This window comes from Hirundo rustica, chromosome 23 (genome assembly GCF_015227805.2).
Source record: "Hirundo rustica isolate bHirRus1 chromosome 23, bHirRus1.pri.v3, whole genome shotgun sequence".
Taxonomy (NCBI): Eukaryota; Metazoa; Chordata; class Aves; order Passeriformes; family Hirundinidae; genus Hirundo; species Hirundo rustica.
The window spans coordinates 2,721,718-2,738,712 of NC_053472.1; the positions used below are offsets into that span (position 1 = coordinate 2,721,718).

The window sequence follows — 16,995 nt, forward strand, 5'->3', positions numbered from 1 at the left end:
ACAGGGCCATGGGTCTGTCTGCACTCCCTCGGGCCATGGAGACGCATCTGGGGAAGTCACAGGTCTGACTCACAGTACTGGTGATCTGAAAGGGAAGAAATAGAGAAATCAGTGCTCAGCTGTCTTAGTATCAAAACCCAGGGCATGGATGAAGTGTGAAGTTAATGGGATTCTTATGCATTTGTGAGTATGCCCTCATGCCTGCAGTCACCTGGAATGGGTTCATCATAGAATCCTAGAACAGTCTGGGTTGGAAGTAATCTTAAAAACCATCTTGTTCCACCCCCTGCCATGGACCAGAAACCCTTCCATTATCTCAGGTTGCTTCAAGCCCCATCCAACCTGTCCTCCGACACTTCCAGGGATCATGGGGCAGCCACAGCTTCTCTGGGCAGCCTGTGCCAGGGCCTCACCACTCTCAAAGTGAAGATTTTTTTTTTCCCAGTATCTAATCTAAACTCATCCTCTTTCAGTTTAAATCCCTTCCCCCTTGTCCATGCCCTTATCAAAAGTGCTTCCCCAGCTCTCCTGTAGCCCCTTACAACCCAAATCATCCTGTGATTCTGTGAAATCATATCCAGTTACAATAATTTCCTCAGGATGGTGTTATTCCTTGTCTTTTTATCTACTGATTTTTTTTTTTTTTTTTGGTGAACATTCATCTTAATTCAGGAAGAGGCAGAGGAGAGTCTGAGATGTTAAATCCAAGCGCTGCCAGAAGGTGAAGGAAATGATGGGAAGATTGAGTGATGAGCAAGAAGCTGTGTCATGCCCATGCTCAAACAAAATTGATTATAAGAGCACGCGATCATCTAAGGGGGGGTAGAACTGCTAAGCCATAATCAGACATTTCCTTGCTGAACAGACCTTGTGATATGAAAGGTAGAAACCCACATTTGTTGGGGGCAGGTAGAGCCTTTGCAGACAGAATGGAAAGGGCTTCTTAGCTTGGTTTCCCTCGGGCCTGTTACTGCTCCCTCTTCTTTGGTTTTGACCCCTCAAACCAATGGCAGCAGCTCAGCACATCGTCCAAAACCATAAAAATAGTGAAAATGCCTGCATATTTGATACTAAATGCTGATTAGCCTTAAATTTTATGTATTTACACCTGCCCAAACACTGCTAAATTGTGCCTTTCTCTAGCATCTCTAGAGATGAGGATTTTAATGTGCGACTAATTCTTATCACTATTTTCTAGTTCACAGTTCTGCACTGGTTATTGGCTTTGATTTAATGACACTTTTAGAAATTTCATAATCTATCCTAAAGCAATTGCATTGTGGTTAGGTTGGAGAGCTCCCAAATAGATAAGTCACCTAACACAGAGAGGAAATAAAACTAAAAATGCTGGGTCATTACTAGGGAAAAAAAAAAACAAAAAAAAAAAAAAAAACAAAAAAACAAAAAACACAAATATTTTCTCTTAAATTTATTCTTTACTCTTTTCTGTGGAACAATGCATTCTTGTATCAGACAGCTTGGCATTGTAAAGATACTCTAGAGAAGAGACAAGAATAAAGATACAGGGACAAAATAAAGTAGTAATTAGATACGATCAGGGAATCAGGGCAGATGGCTCATTTCATCACAGGCTGCCTGTGACTCCTGTGTGTTCTCTGAACTGTCACTCTCTATGGGAAAAAGGACAGCTCCCACCAGGACAGGGCGAGAGCTCAACTGAGCCTCCCTAGCCCTGTCATCCCAGCAAATATTTTGGCTCTGCTTTGCTCAAACCCCAGTTTTTGGGCATTGAGGTGTGAATGCACCTGGACTCTGGCTGCCTCTCCTCAGCTTATTTATTATTGCAATTATTTATTATTGCATGCTTTTCATTTTCTTCCTCTTGATTTATTTTGTGTTTATGTATCTATTTTCTTCCTTTCTTGGCTGTTTCCCTCCTTCTCCATGAGGCAACCTTAGATTTTTTTGAGACCTCGATTTGAGTACAGATGGCAAGGCTGGGATTTTGTTTCCCTCCTAAGATCCTGAATACAAAGTTCAGAAGGAATCAGTGTGTCTACAGTGAATGGGTTTTCTTAGCCTATGTTGGAATTACTCTCAACTCCAGTGTGAGCCGTGGGAACAGCACAAATGTTTACAGAGCTAAGCAGTCCCTTCACATGCACCAAAAACCAGCTTTTCCTTTCTTTTCCTGCCTTCTTTCTGTCCAGGACAAAAGTCCCATGCCTTCCACTTCACTCCTACTGATTTGTTGCAACACTGACGTTTCTCCAGGTGAGATACAGTGGAGATGAAGAATTTAGAATTCTCTTGCTGCTTTCCATTTTCAGGACTCGGGAGAAATGGGAAGGGAATGTGCCCACGCTCAGGGTGCTGCTGGAGCCTCTCTTTCCTAGAGGGCTCAGGAAAAGACAACTCTGCTTCTCGTGGTCTGCAAGAGCAGCTAATGGGGCAGTCTGTCAAATTCTTCATGTCTGAGGAAGTCTTGGGGAGCTGCTGTGGGGAAGCCTGTCCAGTGACTCGTGTCTGAGAGCAGAGGCATCTAGAGTAAGTCTTGGCAACCTCCCCAGGATGAGATTTTTCCTGATATTTTCCCTCAGGTAACTGCATGTCCCTGCTCATTGAAGGTGGCTTGGATAAATGACCTTTAAAAGGTCCCTTCCAACTCAAATTATGATTCTAAGAAGACTCCAGCAGGGATCATCACCCCCGGGGCTGAACAGCTGCAGAGAAAGGAAGAAAAAGTGGTGTCTTCTTGCACACTAAACGAGACACGAGTTGAAGAGGATCTAAGGCTTGCCACAAACACAGACCCTGGAACACTGCGGTAATGTGAGCAGTGACTGTAGGTAAGCATTTTATAGCATAGTATAATATATGGATTATTTACAGAATCTAATGGCATTTCGTGAAATAGTTAAGAAACAGAGTAAGTACCAAACACAGGAAGGCAACTGCACATGTGAAATAGAGGGACCAAGTGGAAGTAAAAGTGAGAGAAAAACCCCACCTGTTTAGCATGCAGCGAAGATAATAGGTGAAGGCAAAGTAACCCGACAGGATAACAGGGAATGTGCTGGGAAAAACCCTACAAAACAAAACTACTCGGTGAAGAAGAGGGAGTTGTCCCTCATCCCTCCACAGGAAGATGGAGAAGAAGAGAACACTGAAAAATACTAAGGAAAAAGAAGATACCCCACTTCAGCTCTGGCTTCATTCACCAAGATATGAATGCAGCTCTTTCCCCCTCACCTCCAAAGCTGCCCAAGCCACAGTGCCATGGCACAACCTCTGCCCCCATAAAAGTCCCGTTTGAGACTCACGGCTAATTTAGGCCAAGTTGATTAAAGACAAATTATTTACCTGTGTGTTGGTGATTATTAAAGCCTAACCCTAGGTGACATGTCATGTTAATGGTTAATAAAGCCTGGTTTAAGGTTTTGAGCTGTGTTGGTGTCTTTGAAGCAGATCTACAGCTTGCAGAAGGTAGAGGTTGGTATGGACACAGGGACACAGAGATCCAGGGGTACCAGCTAGAAGAGGTGGAGCTGGAGAGCTGTGCTCTATCTTCTCCCAGTAAAACTGAATGCTGGAGGAGCTCATGTGCAGACAGGCCAAGAGGTGCAGTGCTCACAGGACAGGGGCGGGATGGCATCTGGGGGCACAGCCGGGGCCAGGGGACAGAGGGAAGGGCCAGGGAGCCTGTCATGAGCAACGCCTGGTGACAAGGGAACTCAACGTCACCAGGCAAGCCGGGGTGAGGGTGGGACTGACACAGCACGGGCACCATGGCAGGCAGGGGTGGCACAGCAATAGCACACGGGGGCTCCTCGGTGTGAAATGGAACAGAAGGAGTCGTGACAGGGACACAAAGGTTCAGCTTCAAGCTCTGGTGTCACTGATGGAGTTGGTGCCCTCAAACACTGGAACAAGAGAAATGGTTGAACTCAATGAAGCCCAGCATGGTCCCCAGAGATGGAATGTGACCTCAAATAATCCCATGTTAATTGGCTGACCTCAAGTAACCCCACAATGACCTCTAGTAACCCCAATGACCTATAGTAACCCCAAATATGAACTGGTTGACCTCAAATAATGACCTCAAGTAACCCCAAAGTGCTCTGCACACAGTAAGGGTGACCTCAAGTAACCCCAATGACCTAGAGTAACCCCAAATATGAACTGGTTGACCTCAAATAATGACCTCAAGTAACCCCAAAGTGCTCTGCACAGAACAAGTTTGACCTCAAGTAACCCCACAATGACTTTGTGTAACCCCAAGGACCTAGAGTAACCCCAAATATGAACTGGTTGACCTCTAGTAACCCCACAATAACCTCAAGTAACCCCAATGACCTAGAGTAACCCCAAATATGAACTGATTGACCTCAAACAATGACCTCAAGTAACCCCGAAGTGCTCTGCACAGAACAAGTTTGACCTCAAGTAACCCAAATGACCTAGAGTAACCCCAAATATGAACTGGTTGACCTCTAGTAACCCTAAAATGACCTTGAGTAACCCCACAATGACCTCAAGTAACCCCACAATGACCTCAAGTAACCCAAATGACCTAGAGTAACCCCAAATATGAACTGGTTGACCTCAAATAATGACCTCAAGTAACCCCAAAGTCCTCTGCCCAGAACTAGTTTGACCTCTAGGTAACCCAAATGATCTTGAGTAATTCCAAATGTTAATTGATTGAGCCGAAGCAACCCAATATTCTAAAGTAACCATAAAGTACTCTACAGAAAGTGAGTTTGTCCCATGTAACCCCAAATGCAAATTAGTTGACCAAATAATCCCAATTAACCCCAAGAGTTAGCCCTTTCCCGCTTTCTTGGAGCCCCTTTAGGTACTGGAAGGGACTCTAAGGTCTCCTCAGAGCCTTCTCTCCTCTGGGTGAACACTCCCAGCTCTCCCAGCCTGGCTCCAGAGGAGAGCTGCCTTTTCCTGAGGTGTGCTTGGGGCAGAAGATGCTGAGGGGATGGACGGCTCAGCCCAGAGTTGTGAAGCCCCAAGCACCAGCCACCTGGGGGACATCTGCCCAGATCCCACCCAGAACTTCCACACACCATAATCCACTTAATTAACAGGAAAAAAAAAAAAAAAATCATTTTATTGTTGACCAGAGAGAATGGAAACCTTTGTGATTCCCCACCCAAGAGTGTTCTGTCCCTTCCACTGCTTCCAGCCAGGCTGGCTGTGGCACCATGGCACAGCAGTGTGTAACCAGCAGTTCCTGAGCTGTCCACCGGCAGATTCCTGAAGCCAGATAAAGCTGAGGATTGCAATTCCCCACACTCTTTGGCAGCAACTTTGGAACTTACATATCTCAGACTTTGTGGGGTATTAATAATGGCAGGTGGCAACTTGAAGAATGATGAAATGAGGCGTGAGCTGCTCCCTTGACCTGAAAAGCAGTGCTGGTGGCAGACACAAAAGAGCATTTGGACAGACTCACCTGCCCTTCAAAGTTCCTGTAATGCACAAAAATAGATGTGGGGTAATTACTTTCTCTCCTGTACAAAAGACCTGGATTTATACTCCCTGAATACTGCACTGCCTCCTTCTCCTCTCCTTACTAATTTCCACTCCCAATATCGCCTGGGTTTGTTAGATTACTGGTTTGTGTGCACAAATAAACACAGAAAAATCACTGCAATCACAGACACTCCACAGCAATAGGTAAACAGGGCAAAGATGCTATTTCTTAGCTTTTTTTTTTTTTTTTTTTTTTTTTTTTGCATATGTTTTGCATTTGATTCTCTTTTTGCAAAATTCAAATATTTGTATGGAGGCTCTGGGAACTCAGGTTGCCTGGAGAAGCTGTGGCTGCCCCTGGATCCATGGAAGTGTCCAAGGGCAGGTTGGTCATTTGGGCTTGGAGCACCCTGGGGGTGGAACTGGATGAGCTTTAAAGTCCCTTCCAGCCCAAACCATTCTGTCATTCTATGACTTGTGTTTTAAGTATTTTAAGTCAAGCAGTCTTTAAATATTGAATCAGAGCTCTTATTCTTAAAGACATAATTGCTTTCCCTTGCTTTTATGTATTTAGTCTGAAGCTGCTGATTCTTAAGAGAGTGCACAATAAAGCATGAAAAGATTTTATCTCTCCATAGAATAATTGGTTTAAATCACATCTAACACTTGGTATTTTAACTTATATACTGTTAACTCATCCAATCATCAATCACAAAGATTACATACTACAAATGAGACCCTGAACATTGGAAAAATGCAGATGGCGTCTTTTATAAAACATCTCTCTTTATTCCAATAACTCTTCAATGGAAAGGGCCAATAAAAGGTCCCAGAGCTCCCAGTTTGGAATGAGGGTCAGGGGGAATTTCACTTGGTGAGGGACATGCTGCACTTGAAAGACGTAAAAAAATCCAGGTTTAGGTGATTTTTTTCCCCCCTGTCTCCATATATAAATAGCAAGCACAAAATGCAACATGCTCATCAAAAACTGAACCCAGACATTAAATTTTTAAATAAAAGAATTAGCAGATTTCCAACCACTTGTGCTCCTCTCCCCTTTGGCAAAGGCTGGTAGAGGCTGTCCAAGAAGCACCACGCACATATACCCAAATAGAAGCACTCCACAGAGCCCATCTTTTCCACCCTCCCCTGTGTTTCCAAGAAGCTGCAGTTTTGACTGACAAGCTGTTGAATTTCACAACATGTTCACAAAATGAAAAAAGCGCAATCCTCGAGGAGGGATGGAGTCCCACCTGCTTAAATTCCTTTTCGAGCTCACTCCATGGCCTGCTCCTCACTGCTCCAGAGTGTTTCACTCAGTACACACTTGAAAGATGGGGGGGGAATAGAATACGAATGTTTGCCTTTTTCTCCATTAAAAGTTATGAAATTAAAATAGCTTTAGGTATCCTGAGTGTTCACACAGCAATATCCAAAGGGTGCACCAGTATCCTTTCAAAGACAAATTTAAGTTTCAGTGTTGGTGCAGGTAAATAACCACATGAAAACAAACGGAACATTTCAAGTTTTAAAATTTCCTTCCTAAGGCTTTTTCTTGCTGTCTCACTAGCAAATATTTTCCTGGTCCTTCTTATATAAAAGAAGGATTAGAGGAATATTAGTATTCCACTGAACAGACCATTGCTAGCAGGAGTTGCTACAAGGCAGGACGAGTTTGTTAAACTCGGCCACAGGATTGGGCTCCTACATCTCACATTTATGGATGATTTTAAATATCCCTGTTTTGCCATCAATGGAATCACCTCTAATGTACTTCAGCCTGCTGGACGTGTTTGGGGGATTAATTTATTAAAACAAGGTGAAATTTTGTTTTCTCTGCATGTTGGCATCAATTAATAACCAGTGTGAGAGGACTGCTGTGCTGTCACGGGAGGAGTGTGTAAAGAACAACACTAACTGCTGAGAGAAGGAAAAATGCCTGAAAACAGATGCTGTCAAATAAAAGATAACCATGAGGTAGCTTGGAACAAAACCAAAAATCCCTAATCCAGTCCCCTTCTGAGTAGAGGGAGTTACCTGCACTGCCACTCTTTCTTTAGTCTGGTTCCAAGTCATGGAGAAAAGAGACTTGAGTGACATTATTTTGTCTCACATCAGAGAAAGAGCAAGTGTAAGGGTGCCAGCAGGACAGGGAAATGGAAAAAAAAAAAAAATGGATACTGGATGGGAAACTTAATGTACTTATTTACGTACTAAATATCATAAATACAATATTTACTATATATAGTCACAGAATCATCAAGGTTGGAAGAGACCGTTAAGAGCATCAAATCCAAGCATCAATTCAGCACTGCCACTGTAAGTCCTAAACCCCTAAACCTTATATATATAAAATATATATACTCATATACATTGTAAGTTATATATTATACTATATAAAAACTAATAATGTGTACTAGATAGTCTATGATTTATATATGAGTAATATATAAAATATGTATCATATATAACAATATGCTTATATATAATAATATATGTCAACAAGACACTACTATTAAATACAATATATGAATAGTATTTGTTTTCATATATATATATTTGTATTATTGATATAATATTATTAATAATCTATACTACAATATATTTTTATTATATTACATTATATGTAGTCTATTACACTATACTGCATTATATTGGGTATTGGGAAAAATTTCTTCACCAAAAAGGTAAAACACAAGAGAACAGACCAGAACAGAGGAGAGGGAACAGAACCCAGAGCTTTGACACAATGAGAAGAAATCAGGCCAGGGCAGAGGAGAACTGTTTAGAATAGAAAGGCCTGGACCAGCCCCTACCCAATCACCACAGACTGGCACTCACCAGACCTAAACACAACCCTACAGAACCCTACTGAACGGGCCAGCCAGCCCCACAACCAAAGACAAAGATGGGACCCTCCCACCACCCCAAATCACAGAGCACCCCCCAGGCCCTCACCACAGTGCAGAGCTTTCCACCGTCCACCCCGATGCTGCCAAAGTCCAAGCTGGTGTGGAAACTTCTCCCTTTCCACATCTCCTTTGAGCTTGCTACCTGACTTCCATCCTCTCCCTCCTGCTGGAGCCCTGCTGGGGGAAGGCAGGCTCCTGCTGCCTGCCCTTGGATGGTGACAGCCCTCTCAGCTTGTCAGGATGCCAAAGGGACATGCCACAGGTACACACCGCCTTCCCCAATGACACCGTTCCTCAAACACCTTCCTGCCCTGGCCACCTGAACCACCCCGGATGATGTCACTCATCCTGCTACTGCCAGTGCAGCGTGATCCCTGCTGGCAGTCCTGCCCGAAGCAAACAAAGGAAAACGCCCACACTGTGCACCCGGAGCGCGTTCTCACCTGTCCCAGGCTTCCTCCTCACCTCTGTGCTCCAGCAACACCAGGGCTCAGCCTGCTGGCCGACTGTGCTGTGCACCCAGCGTTGGGCTGATACAGATCTCATCCTCTCAGCATCCTCTGGCAGCACCTCACTGCTCGGGGTTTGTGCTGTTTGGCACCTCGATGGACCAGCAACACCAAATACAGCCAGCTCTGCTCCATCACTCCATAAATCCAGCCTCCTTCTCTTCATCGTGCTCTTCATCCTCCTCCTCCTCCTCTTCTTCATCCTCCTCCTCTCCAAAGGCCTCCTCTTCACTCTCCTTCTCTTATTCCTCCTTGTCACCTCACCTTACCACAAAAACAACCGGCACCTACCATAGAGGATGATGCTGGCGTTGGTGTTGCCCAGCTTGTTCATGGCCACGCACGTGTAGTTGCCGTAGTCCTTCTCCGAGACGTTGAAGAAGGTCAGCGTGGACAGGCGGCCCTTGCTCTCGATCCGCACACCCTCCAGCCCGTTCGCTAACCTGCACAGGAACGCGGACAGCGGTGCTGGGAGAACGAGGCTGGGGCTCCGGGATGGATCTTGCCCCTCCCTGGGCGCCCCTTTGCTTCCCACCAGCCAACAGCACTACACACCCACACATTCCCCCACTGGAGCTGTGCATCCCAGTTTTGAAGACAAACTCTCCATCCCATAACCCAGGCTGACCCATGTGTCCCACAGCCACCATCCCTGGGAGAAACAACTCTGGGATTTCCTCACCTCTTAGTTGAACGCCCACCAAAATGAGTCGATCCCAGCCTTTTTCCACACGATGCTCTTGCACACTGTCACCCCCTCTACCTCCCCACCTCGTCACCCCAAAGCTGTGGCTGCCCCCCTGTCCTCCACCGCCCCTGCAGCCCTCACCTGGTGTCCTCCTTGAACCACTGAAACTCCGCCACGGGCACGGCCGAAGCCTCGCACTGCAGGATGCCCTTCTGGCCCACCGAGGCGCCCGTGTTCTTGGCGTTGGAGATGTACGGCGGGTCTGCAGAGACACAGCGCTGTGTCACACTGTGTCACACGTGCACCCACCTCCCTGCTGTCCCCTGTGCCCCACACTCACAGTTGACGGTAACTTTGACTTTCCGCACGTCCGGGACAGCCACGTCGTTGACGGCGCTGCATTCGTACTCCCCGGACTGCTCCCGTGTGATGCCGGTGATCTCCAGGTACTCGTCCTCACTCACAAAGGTCTGCCCTGGGGGATGTACTGAACGTGTGGCACCGTCACCCATGGACACCAACACCAGAAACAACCCTGTGCCCCAGCCCCGACACCCCCTGCCTGGGCATCTGGCATCCCCTTCACCCAGGATCACTTGACAAGCATCCTCAGCCCCATCCCAGGCCACACCAAAATGCCAGCACCTCTGACTGTGGGTCACCTTAATGCCACCCTGATAGCCTCTATGGGGACAACCATGCACCCCATACAGGCCAGGATGGCTCCTCCTCAGACCCAGGAAGTTCGTCTCCGGGATGGTCCCTCCTCAGACCCAGGAAGTTCGTCTCCGGGATGGCCCCTTCTCAGACCCTGGAAGTTCACCCCCAGGATGTTCCCCCCTCAGACCCAGGAAGTTCACCCCCAGAATGTTCCCTCCTCAGACCCAGGAAGTTCATCCCCGGGATGGCCCCTCCTCAGACCCAGGAAGTTCATCCCCGGGATGGCCCCTCCTCAGACCCAGGAAGTTCACCCACCCAGCAAGGGCTCACCTTTCCCGGAGAGGTGCCTCCACGTGACGGTGGGCTCCGGTCTCCCAAAGGCCAGGCACATGAGGGTCACGCTGCTGCCCTCGTTCACGGTGATGTCCGATGAGATGTTGACAATCTGGGGGGGCACTGCAAGACATAAAGGCCACCAAGGGCACCATCAACACACCAGCTTGGCAGGCGCAGCTGGGAGGCCCCAGCCACGAGACCTGTCCCATCGTGTGCCGCTGGTGTCCACTCCATTGCCCTGTCCAGTCAGCAATTCCATGTCTCCAAAGCAGTATCTTGGACTGGAGCCAAGCATGGATCTGGGGTGTGGAGGGGTCCACGCCCTGCGCCAGGCCCCCGCTCCATGGCCTAGCTCTCGTTATGGCCTGCGACAAGGCTCATATTTTAGCATATTTATTAAAGCTGTTTAAATTACTGAGCGTCTGCTCCTTCAATACTGGCCAGGGTGATTTATATTACTCTATCCCCAGATACTCCATCTAATAAATAACTTGGCAATCTCCGTACACATAAATATCCCTGGCCGTGGCAAAAAGCAATTAAAGCTCGCTTGCCGATGCTGCTTCCCCGTGCTCTGGGCTGTCGGACACAACCCCCTAAAGGGTCTGCTCCCCAGGGAGTAAATGAGGCCATATTTAACAACCCTCCCCAAACGAAACAGCACACCTACGATGCCAGACAGGATGCCCTGTGCCCCCTCCCAACATGCTGAGAGCCCAGGTCAAGTGGCATCAGATGCCCAACGCTTGCACCGGGGGCTCTGCTGCAACGCTGGGATTCCAGGATAATCACCTGAAAACCACTGTGGCCAACACCAGCACTGCCTGCAGGGGAAAGTGGGGCTGGCAGGCTCTCCTCACACCCCCAGGGAAGCTCTCCTCACACCCCCAGGGAAGCTCTCCTCACACCCCCAGGGAAGCTTTCCTCACACTCCCAGGGAGGTTCTCCTCTCCCCTGGCGCGGGAGAGGCGGCACAGCAGGATGAGCCACGGCAAAGACGCGGCGTGGGCTCTGCAGCCCTATGGGTTCTGCAAAGCAGTAAATTTCCCAGCAACTTGACACATTAATATAGAAGTACAGTCTGTTATAGCAGAGGGAGATTGTCTGAGTCCTTCAGGGGAAAGCAGCAATCCAAAAATGAAAAGTGTGTGCCGGCAACTGCTGGAAAATGTAGTTAACGCTCGGAGCAGAACCGGCCAACTCCGACAGCGCAGCCACAACGAGCTCCGGGAAGGCTGCAAATGGCCCTTCCTCACTCAGACAAGATGACACTAATCCATATTACCAGCATCCTTGCACCTCTCCCCTCCAGAAACAGCACCTCAAACTGGTACCAGGAACATCTGAAAACTACAAGAACATCCAGGATAACGCTTCCCACAGCCAGGCATTTTTCATCTGCTCCTGAGCCTGCAAACCAGCCTCCTCGTGAGCAGCTTTGGTCCAAGATGACATTGCCATCATTAAGGGATGCTGAGAGCTTGGGATGCCACCCCTGCTCCAGACAGCACCCGTCTCTTCCTTGTGTGCTTTTTCCTGCAGATATTGGACTAGAGTGATGGTGTGTGATGCAGAGCATCAGCAAAATCATGGTCATTGTTCTATCCTTGCCCTCCCAGCCACCTGCAGCTCAAGGCTGGTATCCCTTTCCTGTCCCCTGAGTCCCAAACCACAAGTACAAAATGAGATGCAGAAATTGGTGTTCTGTGCACAGATGTGAGCCTGTCCCCCTCCTGGGCACAGAAACGCTTTCATTCCTGTGGAAAAAAATTACCACTACCCATAACCACCACTACAGTCCCAGCGCTCCCATTCAGAAAACCCCAAGCCACACAAACGCACTCATCAGCCTGAGTGCCCTTCCCTTAGCAAAGGATGCTGACACAGACATGCCAGCAGGTCTCACAGTGGGGAACTGCATTTCCTGAACATCCAGAGGCCAGGGAAGCACGGCCGTGCCTCCACTGCCTGCCCTAATCCAATCAGGAATGCCCCTGAGAGCCAGCAGGGACACGCAGTGGAGGGACAGCCGTGGACAGCACGGGGACACCGCTGGGCAGCTCGATACCCGTGACTGCGATCGTTGTCTATGAGGTTACCAGGACTTGGAGGACGACATTGAAAGACCTTGATTACATTTTTATAGATCCCACTGACTGGGCTGACAAGGATGGTGTCTCAAGGACGCACCTGTTGGCCACGGGAGGATTTAATCCTGTGGGAGGAGTGGGTGGAAACTGGGGCCGCTAGGGGATGCAGGCAGGGAGAGTTTGGTGGCAAACATGTCTGTGTGGATGAAACCAGCCCACAGCCATGCCCAGTCAATGCCATGAGACAGGGATGGCCAAGGTATGGCTGCCCTGACAAGCACATCCCACCAAAGGTGCCTTGTCTCAAGGTGGTGACAGCTCAGGATCGGTGCTGGGCGTCGAGTCCAAAGGCTCTCCCGTGCCCCACAGATCCCTCTTGGTCCTCTCCCAGGTCAGGCAGCCCTGCAAATTCCTTGCAGCCCTCCAGCATGACTGTGGGTACTGTTCCTAGTCTTTCATCTGCTGACAGCATCCTTTCCCTGAATTACCTTTGGTTCTCTATATTTCCCTCCCTCTGCCCTACACAGCTGCAGTGAGAAAAATAGTGCAGAACACCATCTCTATCCCCTTTTATCCGCAGTCCTCCCTCGCAGAAGTTTACAACTACAAACAAATTGAATAAAGAATAAATCCCGAGGAAGCGATGAGCAGCACGGTCTCACCAGAGCGACGAGCGGCGCTCAGAGGGTTTCGTCAGCCCTGCGTAATATTAATCACAGGGAAGTTAATGCATAAGGTTTGGTAAGCCAAAAAACACGTTTACACTGTAATTTCTTGTTTGTTGGGAAAGCCGGTGAGAGAAATTGAATGTGAAAGCAATGCCACTAAATTCAATAACAATAAGCCCGTGATTTATCTCCTTCCTTTACCACTCGAGACCTGCACTGCCTGGTGCGTGTATCCACGCTCTCCGTGGGGCCTGGGTGTGTGCCAGCGTCTGCCACCACCCGTGGGGACTGCGAGGTGCCATCCCTGCCCTCACCTCCCACTCTGTCTCTGTGGGGTTGGCCGTGGGATCACACCTTGGTGACACTGCCATGTCCCGTGATGCTACAGGAGCGCAACACTCGGGATATCTGTGGGACTCTCCCCAGCGTGTTCCATCCCGCCATCAGCTCTGGGCACCAGTGATGGCTCTGCACTTGTTGTCCCAGCTTGGGGCAAAAACAACGGGAAAGCTCGGACCAGACACCCAAGCGTGGGGAGGGATGGTCACTGCCGGCAGGGACGCCTCTTCCCTGCTAAACAGCGCGGGGAGAAGCAGCACCTCGGGAATGGCTGCGTGATCAGCGACTGCACATGACGGTGACGCATGGCACCGTGTGCAGGCTGACTCATCCCCTGGCCGCTCCGGAGCGCCGATCCCTACCGGAGCCACTCGCCGCCGTGGCCCTGGATTATTTTTAGCTGCCAGATCATTACTGCTGCACGCCTCGGAGCGGAGAGCCTGCATGAGCACAGTGGCTGACACATGCAACTGATGTCCCTCCTCCACATCATTAGCTCCTAATCCATTAAAAGAGATCTCTTCCTACACTGCTGATAAGGGGAGATGACAGATGGATAACTGTGGGCTCTTCAAACCGCCAGGCAACAGCCACTCGTCCACCTCTGCTTGGGGGACATGTCCCCGTAGGGGCAGCAGAGAGGGACATCACATCTTCGGAGCTCTGAAGCCTCCATGGACACTGCCACTCCTACAGCACATTGTGCTTTCCACTTTCCGTCCCCTCTGGCACACCTCCTATTTTGGGGAGATGCAGTGTTCGTGCAGCTCCCTCACATCTCCAGCTGCTGTGTCCAGCTGTGTCCTGTGACAGGCGATGCTGTCACCAGCAGGGAGAGGGACCTAGCAGGGGAGGGGTGCCTGCAGGAGATGACACTGCCTCCCTTCCCAGCACCCCAGCTGCCTATAGCCCCAGGCATCTCCAGCTCTGCACAAGCCTCCCCGGCACAGGCAGGATGGGGCTGTCAGAGGTGTCACCGTGCAAGGTCTCATTAGCGAACAGAAAAGTCAGCACAAAGGAGGCAAATATGCTGAAAGCTCACATTTTGCCTGTGCTTTCCATCTCCTTCACTGATGAGAAGCACAGCGGGGTGGTACCAGGGCCTTCTCCAGTCCCTGTGTGTCTGCTGAAGGCACCAGCAATACGAGACCTTCCCTAGAACAGCTCCTGTTTGCGGCTGATGCCCTTAAATGGGGCACCTGAGAGCCAGATCCTGGCTGGCAGATGGAAATGGATGTTTTCCCTCTCTCCAGCTTTTGGGGTGCAGGAGATACCTGCGAGGACACACAGAGTAACCCTGTGCAAATGCACCTCGATGTTCCCATGGGGAAAGTGACTGGGGCAAGGAGGTGACATCCAGAGTTTTAGCAATGTGTTGCTTCTCGGCAGCAATGATGATCATCTCTGATCGAACCATTCTGGTGACAGCCCAGTCTGAGAAGCTCGTCAGAGCTGATTTTATTGAGATAATGGATTAAGCACTTCTAAAAGCTACAGTTTGGCCAACAAAATTATTTTTGTCAAATTCCCCTGACAAAAGAGCTGCGTGTCACGCCCTCACTTTTTCTACAGGCACTCCACTTTGGTAATATCTTCCTTTTCCCTTTGCTTGAGGTCTTGAACACCCTCTTTTCACAGCCTTCCCCCAGTAAAACACTCTCTGTGGGATCTTTCTACAGGAAGGAACACAGCAAAAATGAAATACAGGCACCGAGCACCCTTTGCCAGGCGGAGTCGCCCGGCTGCTCGCAGTGCATCCTTTTTCTCCAAGTTTTCACGTTGAGATGGGGAAAGCAATAAAACCGAAACTCACAGTGTTATACCTACTGTGTAACCACCTGTCAGTAAATTTATGAACAATTAGGAAGTGAGAGTGCTTCCCAGGGAGCTATTTGTGCGCAAGCTAAAACGTTCTTTCTGTTCGGAAATATAATGGGGAAACAACTTCACCAGTTCTCCCTCCTCTTCCCCCGTTTTGTTTTTTTGCAGTAATTAATCATCTGTTGCTGCTGGTCCCCATGGCACATCCGATGGCTCCTTTTCACCAGTTTCAGGCGGCCTTGAGGCTGGGAGCCCAAGGATGCTGTGGGGTGCACCCCATCCTGTCCCTTTCCTGCTCTCCCGTCTGGATTTTGGGTTAGCACATCATGGCAGGCACTTTAGGGACAGTGGCTGCTCCCGTCTGGGCAGCGTGTGCTGTTTTCTCCCTGCCAGTCTGGCTCTCCCTCCTTCCAGACCTTCCCCCTCTCCCTGCCTTCACTCCTTCATTTCTCCCCTTTGCTGCCTCCTGCCCTTTTGATGCTCCGGAGCTTTTCTGTGTGTTTACGTTTCTATCTCTCTTTCCTTTGTTCTAAGATCTCTGGGCTTTTCTTCTCATCCTTTTTTGTTTTGTGTCTCCCCCCCCCGCCCCCCGCCCCACCCCCAGTTGCTTTCTTCTCCAAACTTTGCTATTCCTTCCAGATTTTCTCTGGGCTGCTTTGTCTTTGATTTCACTGCCACATTGCTCCTGCATCACCATCATTTGGCCGTTCTCACTCTCTTGCCCATCCTCTGCTTCCTCAGGGAGGAAGGAAGGTTGAGATAGGGGTCTAGCTGCAGCTTTCCATCCAACCTTTTCCCTTTGGAGAAAAAGATCTCACTGGGAGGTCGCTTGATGGGGAAGGTGGCCCTTTGAGAGCCTTAAGGAGCCAGCTGTTATCACAAGGGAAAAACAGAAGACTCAGTTTGGTTTGAAACACTCTGGAGAAGCTACATCTGCACTGGTGTTGCTTTGAGAGAGAGAGTGAGTGAGACACAGGACCAGCTCCAGGAGAGCATCCCAAGGTGCATTTGGATAACACACCCCACCCTGTAAACAAAGGCCATGGCCTTTCAAAGCCTGTCCTGGTTCCCTGGGCGAGGAAAGCAGCAAACACCAAGATGGGAAATGGATTGTGCCAACCAGAAACAAGAGAAACAATGCCAACAGCTGGGAGAGGCTCTGGTACAGCGAGTAAGATTGAGGCAGCACAAGGAAGAGTTCCCTGAATGAATCAGAAGCAGAGAACATCTGAGAAATACCAAAGAGCACTGTTAGGTAGGGATGGCCAGTACCAACATTCACCACAAAAATCTCCACCAGAAGTGATCCCAAGCTCACAGCCTCTACCAAAACGCTGACCGTGAGCTCCACGTTTCAGACTGAAGCACACCCTGAAGCTGCCCAAGCCATGAAGGCAGGGCTGTGTCCTGCCTATGGTCTGCCAGACTCCTCTCACCAAAACCACCCTGCAGCAGGATGCCATTAAGGTGTGCCGGCTCCTCCTTGCAAGCCTGCACCTCCCAGGAGCTCTTCCTCTCCCCCTT

General features: G+C 49.1%; 1 protein-coding gene across 8 annotated transcripts in view; it reads right to left on the minus strand.

The window, feature by feature from the left end:
- LOC120762462 (opioid-binding protein/cell adhesion molecule homolog) overlaps nucleotides 1-16,995 on the minus strand; it is a 298,800-nt gene that overhangs the window by 3,564 nt on the left and 278,241 nt on the right. For 6 of the 8 annotated variants that reach the window (XM_040084893.2, XM_040084897.1, XM_058423417.1 and 3 more), the window contains 4 exons: nucleotides 10,548-10,673; nucleotides 9,898-10,044; nucleotides 9,699-9,819; nucleotides 9,161-9,312 (listed from right to left, as the gene is read on the minus strand). In XM_040084893.2, coding sequence (XP_039940827.1) covers nucleotides 9,161-9,312; nucleotides 9,699-9,819; nucleotides 9,898-10,044; nucleotides 10,548-10,673 — 546 coding nt within the window. The remainder of the gene's footprint in view (nucleotides 1-9,160; nucleotides 9,313-9,698; nucleotides 9,820-9,897; nucleotides 10,045-10,547; nucleotides 10,674-16,995) is intronic. The other 2 variants (XM_040084895.2, XM_040084892.2) reach the window with 1 other exon arrangement.